Below are 16,598 nucleotides of genomic sequence, written 5' to 3'. Positions count from 1 at the left end.
GGTAGATAAGTGGATAGATAGATGATAGATAAAGAGACAGACAGACAATTTGGGCAATCAAATAATTTTTGAATGAGTTCTAACATTTTATCATATGCATTGGGCCCCGAGAAACCCAGGCACCTTTGCAAAAGGAAGAGAGAGGGAGAGAATGAGAGGAGGGAGAGGAAGAGAGAGAGAATGAGAGGAGGGCGGGGAAAAGAGGAAGAATGAGAGGAGGGTGGGGAAGAGAGAGAGAATGGCGAGGAAGAGAGGAAGAGAGAGAGAGAATGGCGAGGAAGAGAGAGAGTGAGGGGGGCGGGGAAAAGAGGAGAGAGAGAGAAGCGGCACTCTGTCCATGTTCAGAAACCTCTTCTCCCTCGCCAGGGCAGGAAGTTACCGCCACCACCTTCTTCTCACCCCCACCCCACCTCGAGACGCGCCGCCCAGCTGGGAAACTCCGGCTCTGCACAAGCCGTCGGGCGCTTCCGCTTGGCACTAAAATGGAAGCTGAAACTTGAGAGCGCCAGGTTTGCTGCGTTTGTTTGGGGTGTGTGGAGGTGGTCTCTCTCGCGGGTGGGGTCAGGGCAGAAGAAAGAGACCCCCCTCTCCCCTCTCTACCCCCCTCCCCAAACACCAGCGCGGAAGAAGCAGCAGCGATGGGAACGGATGGAGTGGTGGTTCTCGGCGTTGTGGGGGCTCCCTGGGCGACTCCAGCGGGTAAGGCGCCCGGCGGAGCGCACGATCGGGGGCGCGCGTTCTATTTTTCGGGGTCTTGCAACACCCCCTTACCCTTTTGTTGCAAATGGGGAAGGGGGAGGGTCGTGCTAGGCTGCAGGGAGGGGGGCGCTTGGAAAATCCCTGTCCCCCCCCTCACCAAGTCATCTGGATGGCGACATGGGCAGGATCTCCAACCGCCCACTGGGCTCGTGTTGGGGCGCGGGGGCGCCTAGGTTGGCGAGCCCGAGGACCAAAAGAGAACCGAATGGGGGGTCAGTTTGGGGGGCGCGGCGCGGTGGAGGGGGGGTCTCTCTTCGGTCAGATCGTCGGGGCAGAGAAGAAAATGCCCCCCCACTTTTCACCGCAAAGTGGGGTGGGTGTGTGGCTGGCACATCGTTAGCCAAGGCTGCTTCGCCAAGAAGAATATAGAATAACAGAGTTGGAAGGGACCTTGGAGGTCTTCTAGTCCAACCCCCACTGCCTAGGCAGGAATCCCTACCACCGCTTCACACAAATGGTTATCCAACATCTTCTTAAAAACTTCCAGTGTTGGAGCAATTCACAACTTTGGGATCTCCCTGTGGTTGTCATTGTCTCTCTTCTTTTCTTTTGTGTGTGTGTGTGAGTTTTGGGGTGGGGGTGATCTTTGCTGTTAGGACGCAGGTCCCCTCTCCGGTGGGAGATTCCTGTTTTATGGCTTGACGGTACTTTTGTCCTGAGGATATTTATTTGGTCTGTCCTTTCGGTGAAAACACCGTTGTTGTTGTTTGGGTTTCTCCTTTCGCTTTTGCTGCACAGTTATAAAAATAAGTGAGAAATCCCCTTGGCATGGAAGTGCCCGTGTTTTCGCATTTCCTGGCTTTTTACGTTCCAGTTGGCCAGGAATTCCTCCACCCCACCTTCTGAGTGGATACCCAATCCAGTGGGATGAAGGGCAGCTTCCTTAGTGGATCCTTCTGGCCACCATGAATTGGACCAGAAGACCTCCAAGATCCCTTCCAACTCTTGTTATTTTATGTTGTTCTCTGAATTGAAGGTGGCCTTCGGTGTTTACATTTTCTTTCTTTATTTACAAACTGCTGATCTTTTAACCTTTGACATCCCCAGCTGATTGTTTAACTGAGTCTGCCTTCCCCTTTGATCTCCCTGAGGAAAGGCAGGATTATAAATCTGACAAATATACTGAAATTTTAAGCTTAAAACACAGCCTCCGTGAGAGAGGTTGGCATGAGTGGAAACAATTAGCCCAAAGTCTCCGGCGGGGCCTTTAAATCTGATTCTGTCCTTTGAAGATTATTTTACATAGGCCCTGTCAATGCTTTTGACAGGGCCTTTTCCTTTTCCTTGCTTTGCGATCACTATATTATACAGGCAGTCCTCGACTTACGACCACGATGGAGCCTGTCGCTATGCGAGACATTTGTTAGGTGAGCTTTGCCCCATTTTATGACCTTTCTTGCCACAGTTGTTAAAAGGAACAATAATTTTATCAACTGCAGTTGATAAATTAGTAACCCGGTTGTGAAGTCAGTCCGGCTTCCCCATTGACTTTGCTTGTCAGAAGAGTCTCAAAAGGGGATCACAGGACCTTGGGACACAGCGACGGCCGTAAATATGAACCAGTTGCCAAGCATCTGAATTTTGATCACGTGATCGTGGGGATGAAAAAAATGGTCATAAGTCACTTTTTTCAGTGCCGTTGTAACTTTGAACTAAATGAATGGTTGTAAGTCGAGCACTACCTGCATAATATAATTATTGTATTTGTCTTTGAAGTCAAGCCTTTTTTCCCTCCTCCCACTTCCTGGAAGATGAGATCAGCATTATGTAGGCTTCGGGAATTGAAACTTATTTCTTCAAGCTAAACATTTAGAACACGGGTGCCCAACCTCTCCGCTTGTCTTCGGCTGCATATAAACTATCTAAAATAGTTAATGTATACAAATAACATAATCTTTTTAAAATTATTGTGGGGCTGCATCGCTGACTGTGCGGGGCCACATATGTCCCATGGACCATAGGTTGGACACCTGATTTGGATGAAGTCAAGCATTAATAGACTACTGTGTTTCCCCCAGAATAAAATTATATTAATTTTTTATATTATATTAATTAATTATATTAATTTTTTAAATATTATTTATATAGTCATATTAATTTTTGCTCCAAAAGTCGCATTATGGCTTATTTTCCAGTTAGGTCTTTTCCGGTTAGGTCACCTTCGTCTGCTGACGATCTTAATTGGGGCTTATTTTTGGGGTAGGTCTTATATTATAAGCATCCTGCAAAATCATACTAGGCCTTATTTTCTGGTTGGGTCTTATTTTCGGGAAAACAGGGTACTTATTCATGTGGGAAAAACCCCTAATTTGACTTCTACAGACTTTTCTTTCTTGTTTGCATACCCTTCGCTATTGCAGGTTGCAGGTCAGCACCATTGGCAGATTTCTTTCAACTCCAAGGGGTAATTTTTACGATAAGGGTGCAGCTTTATTTCACAGGAGCCCCCTTATTAGCACAGAAGCTGAAGTTTGTAAATCATCCTATCCAGTTGCAGTTTGCAAATAGAGAGAGAGAAAAGAAATGTAATGCATCCTTATGGGAGGGGGCAGCTAATTAGAATAACAGAGTCGGAAGGGACCTTGGAGGTCTTCTAGTCCAACCCCTGGCTTAGGCAGAAAATCTTACACCATTTCAGACAAATGGTTCTCCAGTCTCTTTTTAAAAACTTCCAGTGTTGGAACATTCACAACTTCTGGAGGCAAGTTGTTCCACTGATTAATTGTTCTAACTGTCATGAAATTTATCCTTGATTCTACGTTGTTTCTTTCCTTGATTAGTTTCCACCCATTGCTTCTTGTTCTACCCTCAGGTGCTTTGGAGAATAGCTTGACTCCCTCTTCTTTGGGGCAGCCCCTGAGATATTGGAACACTGCTATCATGTCTCCCCTAGTCCATCTTTTCATCAAACTTCTTTTCATCAAACTGGTCAGCCCTTCTGAATATTGCCACCCCCTCTATTCTAAGTCCTCCCTCCTTTCTTTTTTCAGTCATGGGACCTTGAATAACAATAGCACTTCGACTTATATAGTGCTTTACAGTCCTCTCTTAAACTGTTTACAGAGTCAGCCTATTTCAATCTGGGTCCTCAATTTACCCACCTCGGAAAAGATGGAAGGCTGTGTCAACTTTGAGCCTAGTGAGAATTGAATGTTATTAGGCTTTGCACATTCAGCTGGATGTATGGATTGGATTTGGCACTTTTATCAGTCTGCTGTGTCCTTCCCAAGGCCGTGGGATATGCAGATGTTGATGTTTCATGGTTACTAAGGGACTGGAAAGCAGCTGTATCTGTTGTGTTTTTGCTCCTTAGTTTTCACTTTGCTTTCATCTCTCACCCACGGCCCTTTTAATCAGCCCGGTTTCTCTTCCCCGCAGCTTATTAGCCACGTAGCGATTTGGGTCTTCAACAGCTGGCAGACGCAGGCTTCCATCATGCCGAACAGCACGATCCTGGATGAATTTGCGGTGGCCGAGGAGGCCCAGGAGATGTTGATGCAACACCGTCCCCAGATTGAGCGCCTCTTTCAGGTGGAGCTGAATGTCATGGGGGTGCTGGGATCGGACCCCAAAGGAGCAAGGAAGATCTGGTTGCAGTTGCAGGGAAGGCAAGAGAATCTTCACAGGGCAAAGGTTAGGCAAGCAGCTGATCCCCGATCCAGGTTTAATGCCTATAAAAGCAGTTTATCATGGTCTTCATGTTGGCCATTGTGGAAACACAAGTCTCCAGGCCACCTGGAGATTTGTAGTCCTCTCTAACACTGTAGGCCAGTGTTATTTCATGAGAAGACATTACTCAGCCTGATTAGCAGCAATTTTTCCCAAGGCCTTACTTGGTGGTTTTGTTTCCTAACTTCTGTCACCTAGGTCAGTGGTCACCAACTGGTGGTCCGTGGACCACTGGTGGTCCGTGAGAAAATTTTGGTGGTCCTCGGAAAAATTATTTGCATTTTTAATATTGCATTTAATCAGGGGTCCTCATACTACGGCCCCTGGGCTGGATATGTGCAATGAACATTTGTGTTACTGCAGAGAGTCTCCCCTTCGGGGTCTTTTTGTATGGGTCGGAGGGGGACAGAAAAATTCCAACTTGGGGTCTGCTTCAGCCTCCTGTTATGGGACTTTGGGCGAAGGCTGGAAGGAAGTGCCGCTGGTGGCAAAAAGCCCAGAGGGCTTCGTTCCAGTGGGACTGCATCATGGCCTGGAACTGGCTGACCATCTCAGCCCGCTGAGCCTCCAGGCGCCTGTACCTGGCCTTGTACTCCCACAGGATTTCCTTCTGCTTGGAAAACCTATGCTCGTAGTTCTCAGTGAGGTGCTTGTGCTGAACCTCCTTCTCGGTCAGATCCAATTTGAACTGAGCCAGCTGTTTTGCCAACTCTTTCTCGTGGTGGCTGCTTAGCTCCAACAACTGCTTCCTGTTGGGGCCCTAAGGAGCCCGGGCTGGCAGGCGAGGAGTGGCTGGGAGGAGAGGGGCGAGTAGAGGCCGGCGAGGTGCCCCTCGATGTGAGTGACATCGAGTTGGCCACGCCCATCCAGTCAAATGCCCACCTAGCCATGCCTCCCCAGCCAGTCATTAGGCAGATCATATTAGTGGTCCGCGGTATTTAAAATTATGAATTTAGTGGTCCCTGAGGTCCGCAAGGTTGGTGACCCCTGACTTAGCTAACGATGGTCATCTGAATCTGAAGTTGGAAAAACTTGGATGCTTTTTGGAAATCTGAGGTCTGTAAACTAGGTTAGGATGTTGGAAAAGCTGCTTTACCAAGAAAATGACGTGGGTTCAACCTTGAAGCTACTATGAATTGAGGCTGACTTGAAGGAGATTCCACTAAGGGTTTTTTTCCTTATAACAGAGCTAAATAGCAAACAAGACTTAGTGCTCACGACCAGATGACTACAAAGAATATAAATCCTTCCATTTCACATCATTCAATCAGAACTGAAGAAGCTTCTTGGATGAGAAGCGAAACATTTTCACAGACCCCTTCCCCCCACCCCCAGAAAGTCCAATTGCCTATTGAAAAGAACTTTTGGGACAATACTGATTGGTGTGTTTTCCTCCAACTTTGGGGAGAAATGTTTAATATGAAAGCCCAAGGTGGATTTACTATCCAGCTTAAATAACAGAGCATCTTATACTGGCCTTTTGAAAAAACTTATTTAATTCAAAGAAATTTCCTCCTTGGTCAAGCAGGTGAGACTCATGCCCTCAAAACTTAGCATAGTTTCCCATCTGCTTCACCAAAGTGTCTTCAGACTGAACAATTTTCATCTTATTTTTTCGCTTCAGGAAAAGGGCGCAAAGCTTTTGGGGAAAAAAATAGAGGAATTTCCAATGCTCTAAATTTGATTGACTGTATTTCCTTAATTACACCATTTGCTTTATCTTTGCTGTATAAACAGAGGCAGTTCCTTATTTACGTAATGCTGTACTTTGTAATTCTGTGCAGTCCAGTGCGGACAAAAATTGCTTATGCAAGGATTCCTAGGATCACTTGACACAGTGCAGGGACTGCCTCAATGTTGTTTTCCTTAGTTTTCCAAAAATATTCTAAGCGAATATTGCTTATTTGAAGTAGTTGAAACAATACACATGAATAGATTCAAAGCTTGGCTCGGAAACTGTTGTTGTTGTTATTTTACTACTCAGGGGTGGGCTTCAAAAATTTTAGCAAGGAAAAAATAAAAAAAATATTTTGCAAAAAATAAAATTTAGCAAGGGATTCTCTGCCTGGTTGCTGGGTGGGCATGGACATGGCGGGTGTGGCCAGTCGGCCTCCTGCACCATGGTGTGGGTGGGGGGCTTTTTTGCCCTCCCCGGACTTCTGAGGCTTTCCTCGAGCCTCCAGGTGGGTGAAAACGGCCTCCCCAGGCTCCAGAGGCCCTCTGGAGGGCCTTTCTGAACTTCCAGTAGGCCCATTTTTCACAGGAAGCTAAGATTCTATGCAGTTCAGAGAACCCCCAAATTCCACTCCTGGCTGGCCACGCCCACCCCACCCTGCCCTTCCCAGGAGTCCCCATGCAGCCCGTTTTGGATGCAGGTAAGTGCAGGGCGCACAGGGAGGCTCGGGGAGGGCGAAAAAGGGACCTACTGGAAGTTCGGGAAGGCCGGAAACGAGCCCGTTTCTGGCCTCCAGAGCCTGGGGAGGCTATTTTCGCCGTCCCAGAGGCTCAAGGAAAGCTTCCGGAGCCTCAGAAGGACAAAAACGTCCCCCGCCCCTGCCATGGTGCAGGAGGCCGTCTAGGCCATGCCCACCATGGCCACGCCCACCCAGCAACCTGGCAGAGAACCCCTTGCTAAAATTTTTGAATCCCACCCCTGTTTTCAGACATATATAGAATTACTATATTGTATGTTTTCGTGTTTTCCAGGAATACATCAAAGGTCTTTGTGCCCCAGAGCTTCAGGAGGAAGTACAGTATCCTAAAGACCTGCAGTGCATCTTCTTAGGTGCCCATGGGTTGTTTCTGGATTGCCTCATTCAAGGGACATCAGCGAACCTCACCTCTCTCCACCCGGGTACCCTGCTGATCTCAGGGTTGGCAGAAGCTTTTGTCATGGCTCAGAGCCGGATCCAGGAATTTGTGGGGAAACACCAGAAGAACCCTAAGCTTCCAGAAGAACGGGAAGCTCAAGTCAAACGGGCCTTCCGGGAATTGGTGGAGAAACACGATGACAAACATGCCATGGATCTCTTGATCTTGCCCACCTCAGTCAAAGAGGAATTGCTTGGTTTGGTCAAGGAGATTCAGGAAGAAGACACGGAGGGACAAAGGAATGGCTACAGGACACCGTCCAGTTTTGGGAGAGATAGTTCACTGGGGTTGGAAGCCAATGCTGTGAATAGTGGCAGATCTGGGACTCCAGATCGGCCTCAGCCTATCTTTGACATACCTGAAGAACTCAGTCAAATCCAGGAACAGAATAGAACTAGAGGCTCTGGATCTGACTGGCCTGTGGAATTTACCAGGCCGCAAGAATCTCTTCACAAAGCTGGAGATTTGATGCAACTACCGTACTCAGCTAGACTTTGGGATGCCAGGGCTGACTTGCCTGCTGTGGAGGCGAAACCTCAAAACCAAAAACATCTTCACATCCCATGGGATGACTTTCCCAGAAGTTCCGATGAGGCCCAATTTCACCCTAAGCCACAGGGACATCTGTCTGACTTGAATGATCCTCGGCATTGGCTTGAGGCCATGACTGCTAAGAATTCTGAGCTTTCCAAGAGTTTCTCTAAGCAGATTCCAGCTACCTCCGAGACTCAGAATCTACCTGGATACAAAGGCCTCACAGAAAGCTTGGAGGATCATCGGGCAGAAGAAAAGAACCCCCTTTGGGAAACAGCATCGAGTCCCATTAGTTTGCCTGAGGAAACCACTGAGGGGGAGGAGGCAACGTCCGACATTTTGCTGTCATCGTGGACTGAAAAAGAGTTCAAAATGAGGCTAAACTTCTTTAAAACGATGGGCTACGAGGAGCGTGTGGTCAAAAAGATACTCTTGGAGGGTGGAGTTCAGGAAGCCCCTTCAACTATCTTGGATAGAGTCCAGATGATGGCAGCAGGCTTGTCTCAAAACAAAGATACCTCCCCGACTCAGGAAGAGCCTGAACGACGAGGTCTCGCCGCTTTGTCTCTGGAAGACCCATACGACGAAAACAATTATGTCAAGGAACTGATCAAAACGGCAGTGGTCAACTGTGGCCATTGTCCCAGCAAGATCCCCACAGAAATACAAACAGGAGCCCCGTTGGCAAGTCTCCTGAGGCAGCTCAACGAGAAAGGGGAACGCCAAGGCGAAGGTGAGAGTGTGACAGGGGGATCACCAATGAAGCCAGAACATGGAGGTCAGTTTGGCGCCCAGAGGGCAACCATTTTGAATTACAGGGAATCTTCTCCGCAGAGGACTCATCCAGAGGAAAGGTGGAATGGTGCATTTTCGAATCACAACCATGTTTCAGCAAGTAATCCTGGAGTTTCTCCCACTGCTAATTTTTTGTCCTCCCTATCGGATTCTGAGGGGATCCAGTCAGCAGAAAGCACCAGCATGGAAGCTCTTCACCAGGCTTCTGTTTCTACAGTAACGGGAGCTCAGCGCTTTGAGGAAGCTCTCCAGACTGAGTTCAAGCTCACGCTGGCCAATACACCTGGGAAGAAGAATTTGCGGATGGTCATTATTGATGGTAGCAACGTGGCCATGATGTGAGTTAGATTTGGGGGAAGAAAGTCTGATAAAAATCCAATTGTTATCACTACAGCCCCCATCCACTTCCTATATTTCTGTAGATGTCATTAGAAAGATATATTGCTGACCACTAAGACTATCTACCATGTTTCCCTAAAAATAAGACTGGATCTTATATTAATTTTTGCTCCAAAAGACACATTAAGGCTTATTTTTTGGTTAGGGCTTATTTTTGGGGAAACACGGTACTAAATGCTGGCTGACAATTTTAACTGGGGCTTATTTTGGGGGGTTGGGTTTATATTATGAGCTTCCTGAAAAATCACGCTAGGACTTATTTTCCGGTTGGGTCTTATTTTCAGGGAAACATAATAATACCCTATATAAAATCACCAAATCATGCAACCGTCTGCCAGCGAAAATAGAGCTCGGGAGGGCCATGTGCATGGCTGAGGTGGGCGTGGCCAGCTCGATGTCACTCATATTTTTTATTTATTATTATTATTATTATTATTCATATTTCTATGCCGCCCACCCTCCGAGGACTCTGGGCGGCTTACACCAAAGACAGTATACTAAGTAGCATATTGCCCCCAACAATCTGGGTCCTCATTTTACCCACCTCGGAAGGATGGAAGGCTGAGGATGAGCCTGGTGAGATTTGATCTGCTGATCTGCTGAACTAGCAGTCATCTGAAGTAGCTGCAGTATTGCACTCTAACCACTGCGCCACCTCGGCTCTTATTGGTGCCTGTGGTGGCCTGAGCACTCTGCCAGCGAAAATGCTGCCCTCCTGAGATCTGTTTTCCCTGGCAGAGGATTGAAGGAGGCCAGCACAGCCAAAAACGGAGCTCGGGAGCCCATTTTCATTGGCAGAGGCACCGCTGTTTTCAGGGCGGCCGTGTGGGCCAAATCTAATCAACCCGCGGGCGAGATCCGGCCCCCGGACCTCGAGTTTGACACCCCTGTCTTCGACTTTCATAGATCTAAATCTCTACCTGTTTCCTGTTCTCAGGCACGGTCTGAACCAGTTCTTCTCATGCCGAGGAATTGCCCTAGCTGTGCAATATTTCTGGGACCGAGGCCACCGCGAAGTGAACGTCTTAGTGCCCGCTTATCGAATGGAAAAAGATTCTAATGTGAGAGGTGGGAAGTTTTTGCTTTTTTTTGTGTGTGTTGTTTTGTTTTCAAAAGCAAAGAGCTGAACCATGTTTTGGCTGATTCCCTGCAGGCATTTTAATCCATCGTGATGGCTGAAAAAAACCTATTGGATCTATGTATTTGCAAATGAATAAAAATGGAAACACTGGGTTTTTTTAAATGTCGTATGGAGGACATCCACCAGCATTATCTAAACAGAGGCATTTGTACCGGTCTAATAATCTAGGGAAAGGGAAGCTAGATGTCCTTACCCTGGCTTTTCTAGTAAAGATTAGTAATAAAAATAGTTACTCACTGATTTGTTACAACGTGGAATGTTCAAGCATTTTTATACCTTGAATGAACTTATCTCTCCCCATGACCGTTTCCATTTTCTTGTGAGATCAAGGAACCAATCAGATGCCTAGATTGTGGGTGGAACTCATCAGCCAATCAGATGCATAGATTGAGGGTGGAACTCATCAGCCCTTCAGATGCCTAGCCCAGGGGTCTGCAACCTTTAAACACTCAAAAGAGCCATTTGGACCCATTTTCCACAGAAAAGAAAACACCGGGAGCCACAAAAACCCTTCCCGTGCCTGACTATTTCTTGAGCGCCCACAAAACTAGCATATGTAGTTGAATTAAATGTTCTGTTTTCTTCTGAAACTTTTCTTTTCTTGGATTCATCCATGGTTGGTCTACCGGGGCTTGAAAAGCTCAATAAATTGCGTGCTGGTGGGTGTTGCACATTGGCGGTTGTGACGCATATTTTGAGTGACAGGTAGCTGCAACAGAGTGGTGAAAGAGCCACATGCGGTTCCAGAGCCGTAGGTTGCTGACCTCTGACCTAGACTGAAGGTAGAACTTATCAGCCAATCAAATTCACAAATTGAAGGTGGCTAAAGATTTCGATCTGAGCCACCCTAATTCTTGTGGCTACTGCTACAATCCTTCATGGATTAATTTAAGGAAGACACCCCGTTTACATCTAGTGGTACTTCATTTGCGTTGAGCTGCAACCAATGAGCAAATCTACTGGTGTATTTTGACCATTGTATTTTATTATTATTTTTGCCTGTTTCCCTACCCCTTCACCAATCGCAGAGAGGCACTTTTTGACTGAACTGCATGACCTAAGCATCCTGTCCCTTACACCATCCCGGAAAATCGACGGGAGAGGCATTGTCCCATATGATGACAGGTGAGCTCCATTGTTGGATTGGTTACTAAAAGCAATCAGTGTTTTCTGGAGTTTTTGGTGCTTTTAAAAAGCTTGGTTGTTTGCAGACGTTTCATTACCCAATTAGGTAACGTCCTCCATGCTAGTAAGTGCGGGGATTGTTCCCTGTTTACATCCATTAGCTTACCCTGCCAGTGTCCAGTGCCAAGCGGAGTCAATGGGGAAGCTAGATTCACTTAACAACCGTGTTACTAACTTAACAACCGCAGTGATTCACTTAACAACTGTTGCATGAAAAGTCATAAAACGGGGCAAAATTCACTTAACAACTGTTTCAGCCACAGAAATGTTGGGCTCAGTTGTGGTCGTAAGTCGAGGACTACCTGTAGTAACCTTGTATGAGTTGACTTGTACAAGGTTTCTTCGGTTGTTTGTTCACCAGCGAATACATCCGTTTCAATGTGCCCATGAGCTGAAGCAATGAAGTCAGAACACAACTTTGGGGTTTTGAAAATGAACCCCGCTTTTTAAGCCTTTTGGGTTTTTTTTGAAACTCTTAGATGGCAAATGTACAACAATGGATTTAAGGTGGGGGCAAATTCAGAAAGGTGACTTAGGATAAGATAAAGCTACTGATCTGCCTCTCATCCATATTTATTCATTGAGATCAATGCTTGAATTAGTACAGAATTCTAACACAGGGACTTACACAAAACAGACATTCCTGTTTCGACATTATTATCGTATTTTTCGGAGTATAAGATGCACCACCCCAAAAAAAGAGGGTGAAAATTTGGGTGCATCTTATACACTGAATGTAGCCAAAAATGTGAGGCATGGAGGAGGTGATGGTCTGTGGCAATCCTTGCAGCCTGGAACAGCTGATTGGGTGTGCTCCGGGAGGCTGATCCATCTGCCAATCAGCTGCTCATGCTGAATCAGGCTGCAATAATGTGCTGAAGCTGACCTGGCTGTTCGCTATTTGCTGCCTGAACGTGTCAGAGTTTGAGGCAGCAATCACATCCAGAAAGCACACACAAGTAAATGATTCAGCAGGATTCAATCACTTCTCTTTATATATAATATAATACATGAAGTAAATATACAATACCAAAAGCAGGTTTTCCAATGTGGTAGTAAATACAAGCAAAACACAAGCAGAGGAGAGGCGTTTCAGTTTCAGAGATCAGCACAGCATGTAGGTTTAGTACAGAACAGTTGAGCTAAGCCACGCCCAGGCTCCTTGCTGTCTCCACAGCAAATACTGTTTCAGTTTCCAAACAGTCCTCAGCCCTCTCACATACTGACAGAATGCTAGCCAGATGAATATCAATGGATGCTGGTAGGCAGAGGCAGATTTTTTTTTCTTATTTTCCTCCCCAAAAACTAAAGTGCATCTTATACTCCGGAGTGTCTTATACTCCAAAAAATACGGTAATTCCTTCTGTATTAAAGAAAATGGCAAAATTTGAAACAGGTCATTCCTCCATCTTTTGATCAGAAAAGTAGCTAGGGTAACAGTTTGTGTATGTGTGTGCAAGCACTTATATTCGTGTTGCATAGTAGGGAAGTGTTTGCAGCCAGTTTGCTGTTGGCTGTGGGAATTTTGAAACGTGTTTATTTATTTATTTTTATTTATTTATTTATTATCAAATTTATATACCACCCTTCTCCCAAAGGACTCGGCGGTGTACAGCCAAAGTAAAAAACATAGATACAAACATTAAAAACAATTTAAAAAGATGTTTGGCCCTATAATTAAAAGAAGAATAACAAACCTATTAAAAACATTTTAAAAAAGTGTTAAGCCAGCACGGCTTGCTGAAAAAGAAAGGTCTTCAGGGCTTCAGTGTTATTCGATTAATAGCAAGAATCAAAATTGGTTACTTTGTTTTGTCGTAAGAATACACTATATTCTTACGACAAAAACAAGAAAACCCCTGCCAAGGAGCAAGCTTTTATGATATCTTAAGATACCCATAAAGGGGACTATTTGTATCTCTGGGATGAGTGCATGGTGGCCTAATGGTGAAGACACTCACCTCTCACTCAGAAGGTTGAGAATTCAATCCTAGGTAGGGCAAATGTTTCTTTCCTAGGGTGCAAAGAAAAAATATCTGCTGTGAACACTGTGTGGCATCAGGAAAGGCATCCGGCTGGTAAACTCTCAACTCCATCCATTCGCTCCGATTCTACCCCAAATTAAGGGATTACAGGGTCATAACAAGAGAGTATTTTATCTGTAGCTCAGGATTGAAATGAAGGGTCTTTGGTGCTCTCCGAGCTTGGTAGTTTTCCTGCAGATGTTTTCTTACACAAATTAGGTAACGTCATCAGTGCTCATAAGGAATGGATCAGTAGCACTGATGATGTCACTTACTTTGGATAATGAAACGTTTGCAAGAAAATAAGCTCAGAGAGCATCAGGGACCTAAAGTATTTGTTCCACCTTTAAAATATTTCAAATTGCTTCTTTGGGCAGGAAATATTGCTTGTGGCCAAATTTGGGGAAATTGAGATAAACATGAGCAAACAACGTGCTTTTTTTTTTTTTTTTTGGTTGTTCTTTTTTTGAGAATTGCCCAGTTATTTCAACATTTGCTGAGCAGACCAGTGGATGATAATGAAGTCATTCTTTTACAGGGACTGGTAATGGGATTTTCCCCAGGGCTTTCCAAGTTTCAAGGCAGTGAATGGCTTCATTCTTTTTTTTTTTTGGTCACATGAGCCCTAGATACCCAACAGAAGCAGGAAATGATTCTGCCAACTGATCAGACACATAATGCAAATTTAATTTGGGAGTCAAATTCCCTGTCATACTAAGGAACAAAAAACCTGTTGCGGGCATTAAAACAGACAGCAGAATTTATTACAGTTAAATACCGTATTACCATATTTTTCAGAGTATAAGACAAACCAGAGTATATGACGTGCCTTAGTTTTTGGGGAGGAAACTAAATAAAAAGATGAATGGTGGGTGGATCGGCCTCCCGGAATATCCCCAATCAGTTATTCCCAGAGGCGAATTTTAGCAACAGGTTTGTTGGTTGTGAGCTCTGTGCCTTGCTTTTTTTTCTGCCTCTGAAACTTCATTTCAGAAGAAACTTTTTTTTCTGCCTCTGAAAGCCTCCAAAACAGAGATTCAGAAAAAAAACTTTGTTTCAGAGGCTTTTTTCCCGAAGCTCTGATTCGGAGGCTTTTTTCCTGAAGTTCTGTTTGGAGGCTTTTTTTCTGAAGCTTCATTTCTGAGGTTTTTTTTCTGAAGCTTCTTCCAGAGGCATTTTTTAGCCTCTGAAATCTTCTTTTGAGAGGCTGGGCGGGGCTACATTCGGAGAATAAGATGCACCAAGATTTTCATCCTCTTTTTTTGGGGGAAAAGGGTGCGCCTTATACTCCGAAAAATATGGTAGGTTTATTAAGTGGTACTTTGGTACTCAGCTGCTTTGAAATCCATCCAATTTGGTACTCAGTGCATTTTGACATGAAAATATTGTCCTGGTACTCGTTTCTTTGTTTGGTCACAAGCTAGAACTTGTCGATGTCGGCTGCCTTATGACTTCCTACATTATTCTTTGTGGGGAAAGTTTTGTTTGGTGCTCATCATTTTTGATACTCATCGTGCCTTCTGGAACCAATTAACGATGGGTATCAAGGAACCACCGTATTTACAATGCTTCATGGCCCTCTTGCCTCACAAATAATCTTAGAAATATGAACTTGGAATTTTGCGCAGAGTTTGAATTCTTTGGCTTTAATGGCCCCTTCTAACTCTAAAGGTCTTTGAAAAGAAATAGGAAGATAACTTGTGTTTTCCTATCTTGCTAAGCTCTATTATGGTTTAGTATAGTGTATACTAACTGTTTAGCTGAACTAGTTGAAAGAAGCATAATTTATAGGTGTGAGCCATCTTGGATATTCCAGCACTTTCTTTTCTTGTTGGATACAGAAAAAGTCGTGTGGAAACGCCGCGTACATACACGCACTCATCGGGCTGTGTCCGGAACTTCCGGGCTCTAGCATGCATGTATGTCTAATGATCAGTTGGCCGGTGTGCACGCGCAGGCCAATTTTTGGCATTGCCGCCCGCACGAAGGGATCACGGTCTGGAAGAGCCAAACATCTGGGTTTTAGCATGCATGGGCACCCGACAATCAGCTGGCCAGCGTGCATGCACACACTGATTTTTGACAAACAGGCAAGGCCGTGCGTGCCGTGCGACATGGCTTCGCGTGCCGCTTTGGTCATGCATGCCATAGGTTCGCCATCACGGTCCTAGGTTCTTTGTTTATTCTCATTTTCATTCTCCATCGTTCAGTCTTGTACGACTCTTGGTGACTTTGTAGGCAAGTGCTCTCCACGTCACCCTACCAGGCACAGCTTCTTTCAGCTGCTGGATGCTCATCTTCATATCAGCATCTTTGATGGTATCAATCCAGTGAGTTCTTTCCTTGCCCCTTCTTCTTATTCCACCAAGTATTCCTAGCATCATTGACTTCTCCAATGAATTGGCACCCATGACGTGGCCAAAGTAAATCAGACGTACTCTTGTGATTTTGTGTCCGTCCGTCCGTCCGTCCATCCATCCATATCTATCTATCTATCTATCTATCTATCTATCTATCTATCTATCATCTTTCTATCTCCTGCCTTTATTATGTTTACAGATAACTACAGATACTTTCCTAGTACTACTTTCCCCACAACAACAATTCTAAGAGGTGAGTTGAGCTGAGAGAGAGGGACTGGGCCCAAAGTCACCCAGTTGGCTTTTCATGGTTAAGGCAAGACTTGAACTCACAATCTCTTGCTTCCTAGCCTGGCGGCTTTGTGGTTGCAAACACCGTGGCTATCTCAGTAACTCATGGATCAATAATGGTAGACCAGTTCTCTGAAAAGAGATTGTCCTGTGTTGTTGGTATGGCTGTAAAAGGAGAGACAAGTGTGCTTCCTAGACAAGACCTTTACTCTTCCAGATCTTTTGCAATGTGGCAATGTGGCAATGTGAACCTCTCCTCAAAGAAAGCTTGAGAACTTTGAAACAGAAGAGGTAAAATTATCCTAATTAATTAAGAATTGCTTTTCTTTTACATGTCTTTCATTGGACTGCAGAATGATGCTGAAACTAGCAGAACAGACCAATGGGGTGATAGTCACCAATGACCAATTCCGGGATCTTGCCAAAGAATCGAAGAGATGGATGAAGATAATCAAGGAGAGGTGAAAATGGATTCTTGAATTTGGGGGCTCAGTGGGGTGGAGCAAGAGGCAATCTTAGGGGTTTTTTTTTTGGAAGGAACTTCTAGATTAGAGATGGGGAAAACACGCC

General features: G+C 45.1%; 1 protein-coding gene across 5 annotated transcripts in view; it reads left to right on the top strand.

Moving 5' to 3' along the window:
- Nucleotides 1-223: 223 nt before the first annotated feature.
- The window catches only part of KHNYN (KH and NYN domain containing), a 28,496-nt gene continuing 12,121 nt past the window's right edge, over nt 224-16,598 (top strand). The window contains exons 1-6 of one of the 5 annotated variants that reach the window (XM_060691004.2): nt 224-699; nt 4,138-4,392; nt 7,135-8,966; nt 9,965-10,095; nt 11,197-11,293; nt 16,382-16,489. In XM_060691004.2, coding sequence (XP_060546987.2) covers nt 649-699; nt 4,138-4,392; nt 7,135-8,966; nt 9,965-10,095; nt 11,197-11,293; nt 16,382-16,489 — 2,474 coding nt within the window. In that variant the 5' untranslated portion in view covers nt 224-648. Of the gene's footprint in view, nt 700-2,070; nt 2,127-4,137; nt 4,393-7,134; nt 8,967-9,964; nt 10,096-11,196; nt 11,294-16,381; nt 16,490-16,598 lie in introns of those variants that run through there. The other 4 variants (XM_034411470.3, XM_034411471.3, XM_034411472.3 and 1 more) reach the window with 4 other exon arrangements.

This window comes from Pantherophis guttatus, chromosome 4 (assembly GCF_059756535.1).
Source record: "Pantherophis guttatus breed Tessera chromosome 4, ASM5975653v1, whole genome shotgun sequence".
NCBI classification, from domain to species: Eukaryota; Metazoa; Chordata; class Lepidosauria; order Squamata; family Colubridae; genus Pantherophis; species Pantherophis guttatus.
Note: the sequence above shows the minus strand (reverse complement) of the source record. Positions and strands in the feature narration are given on the sequence as shown.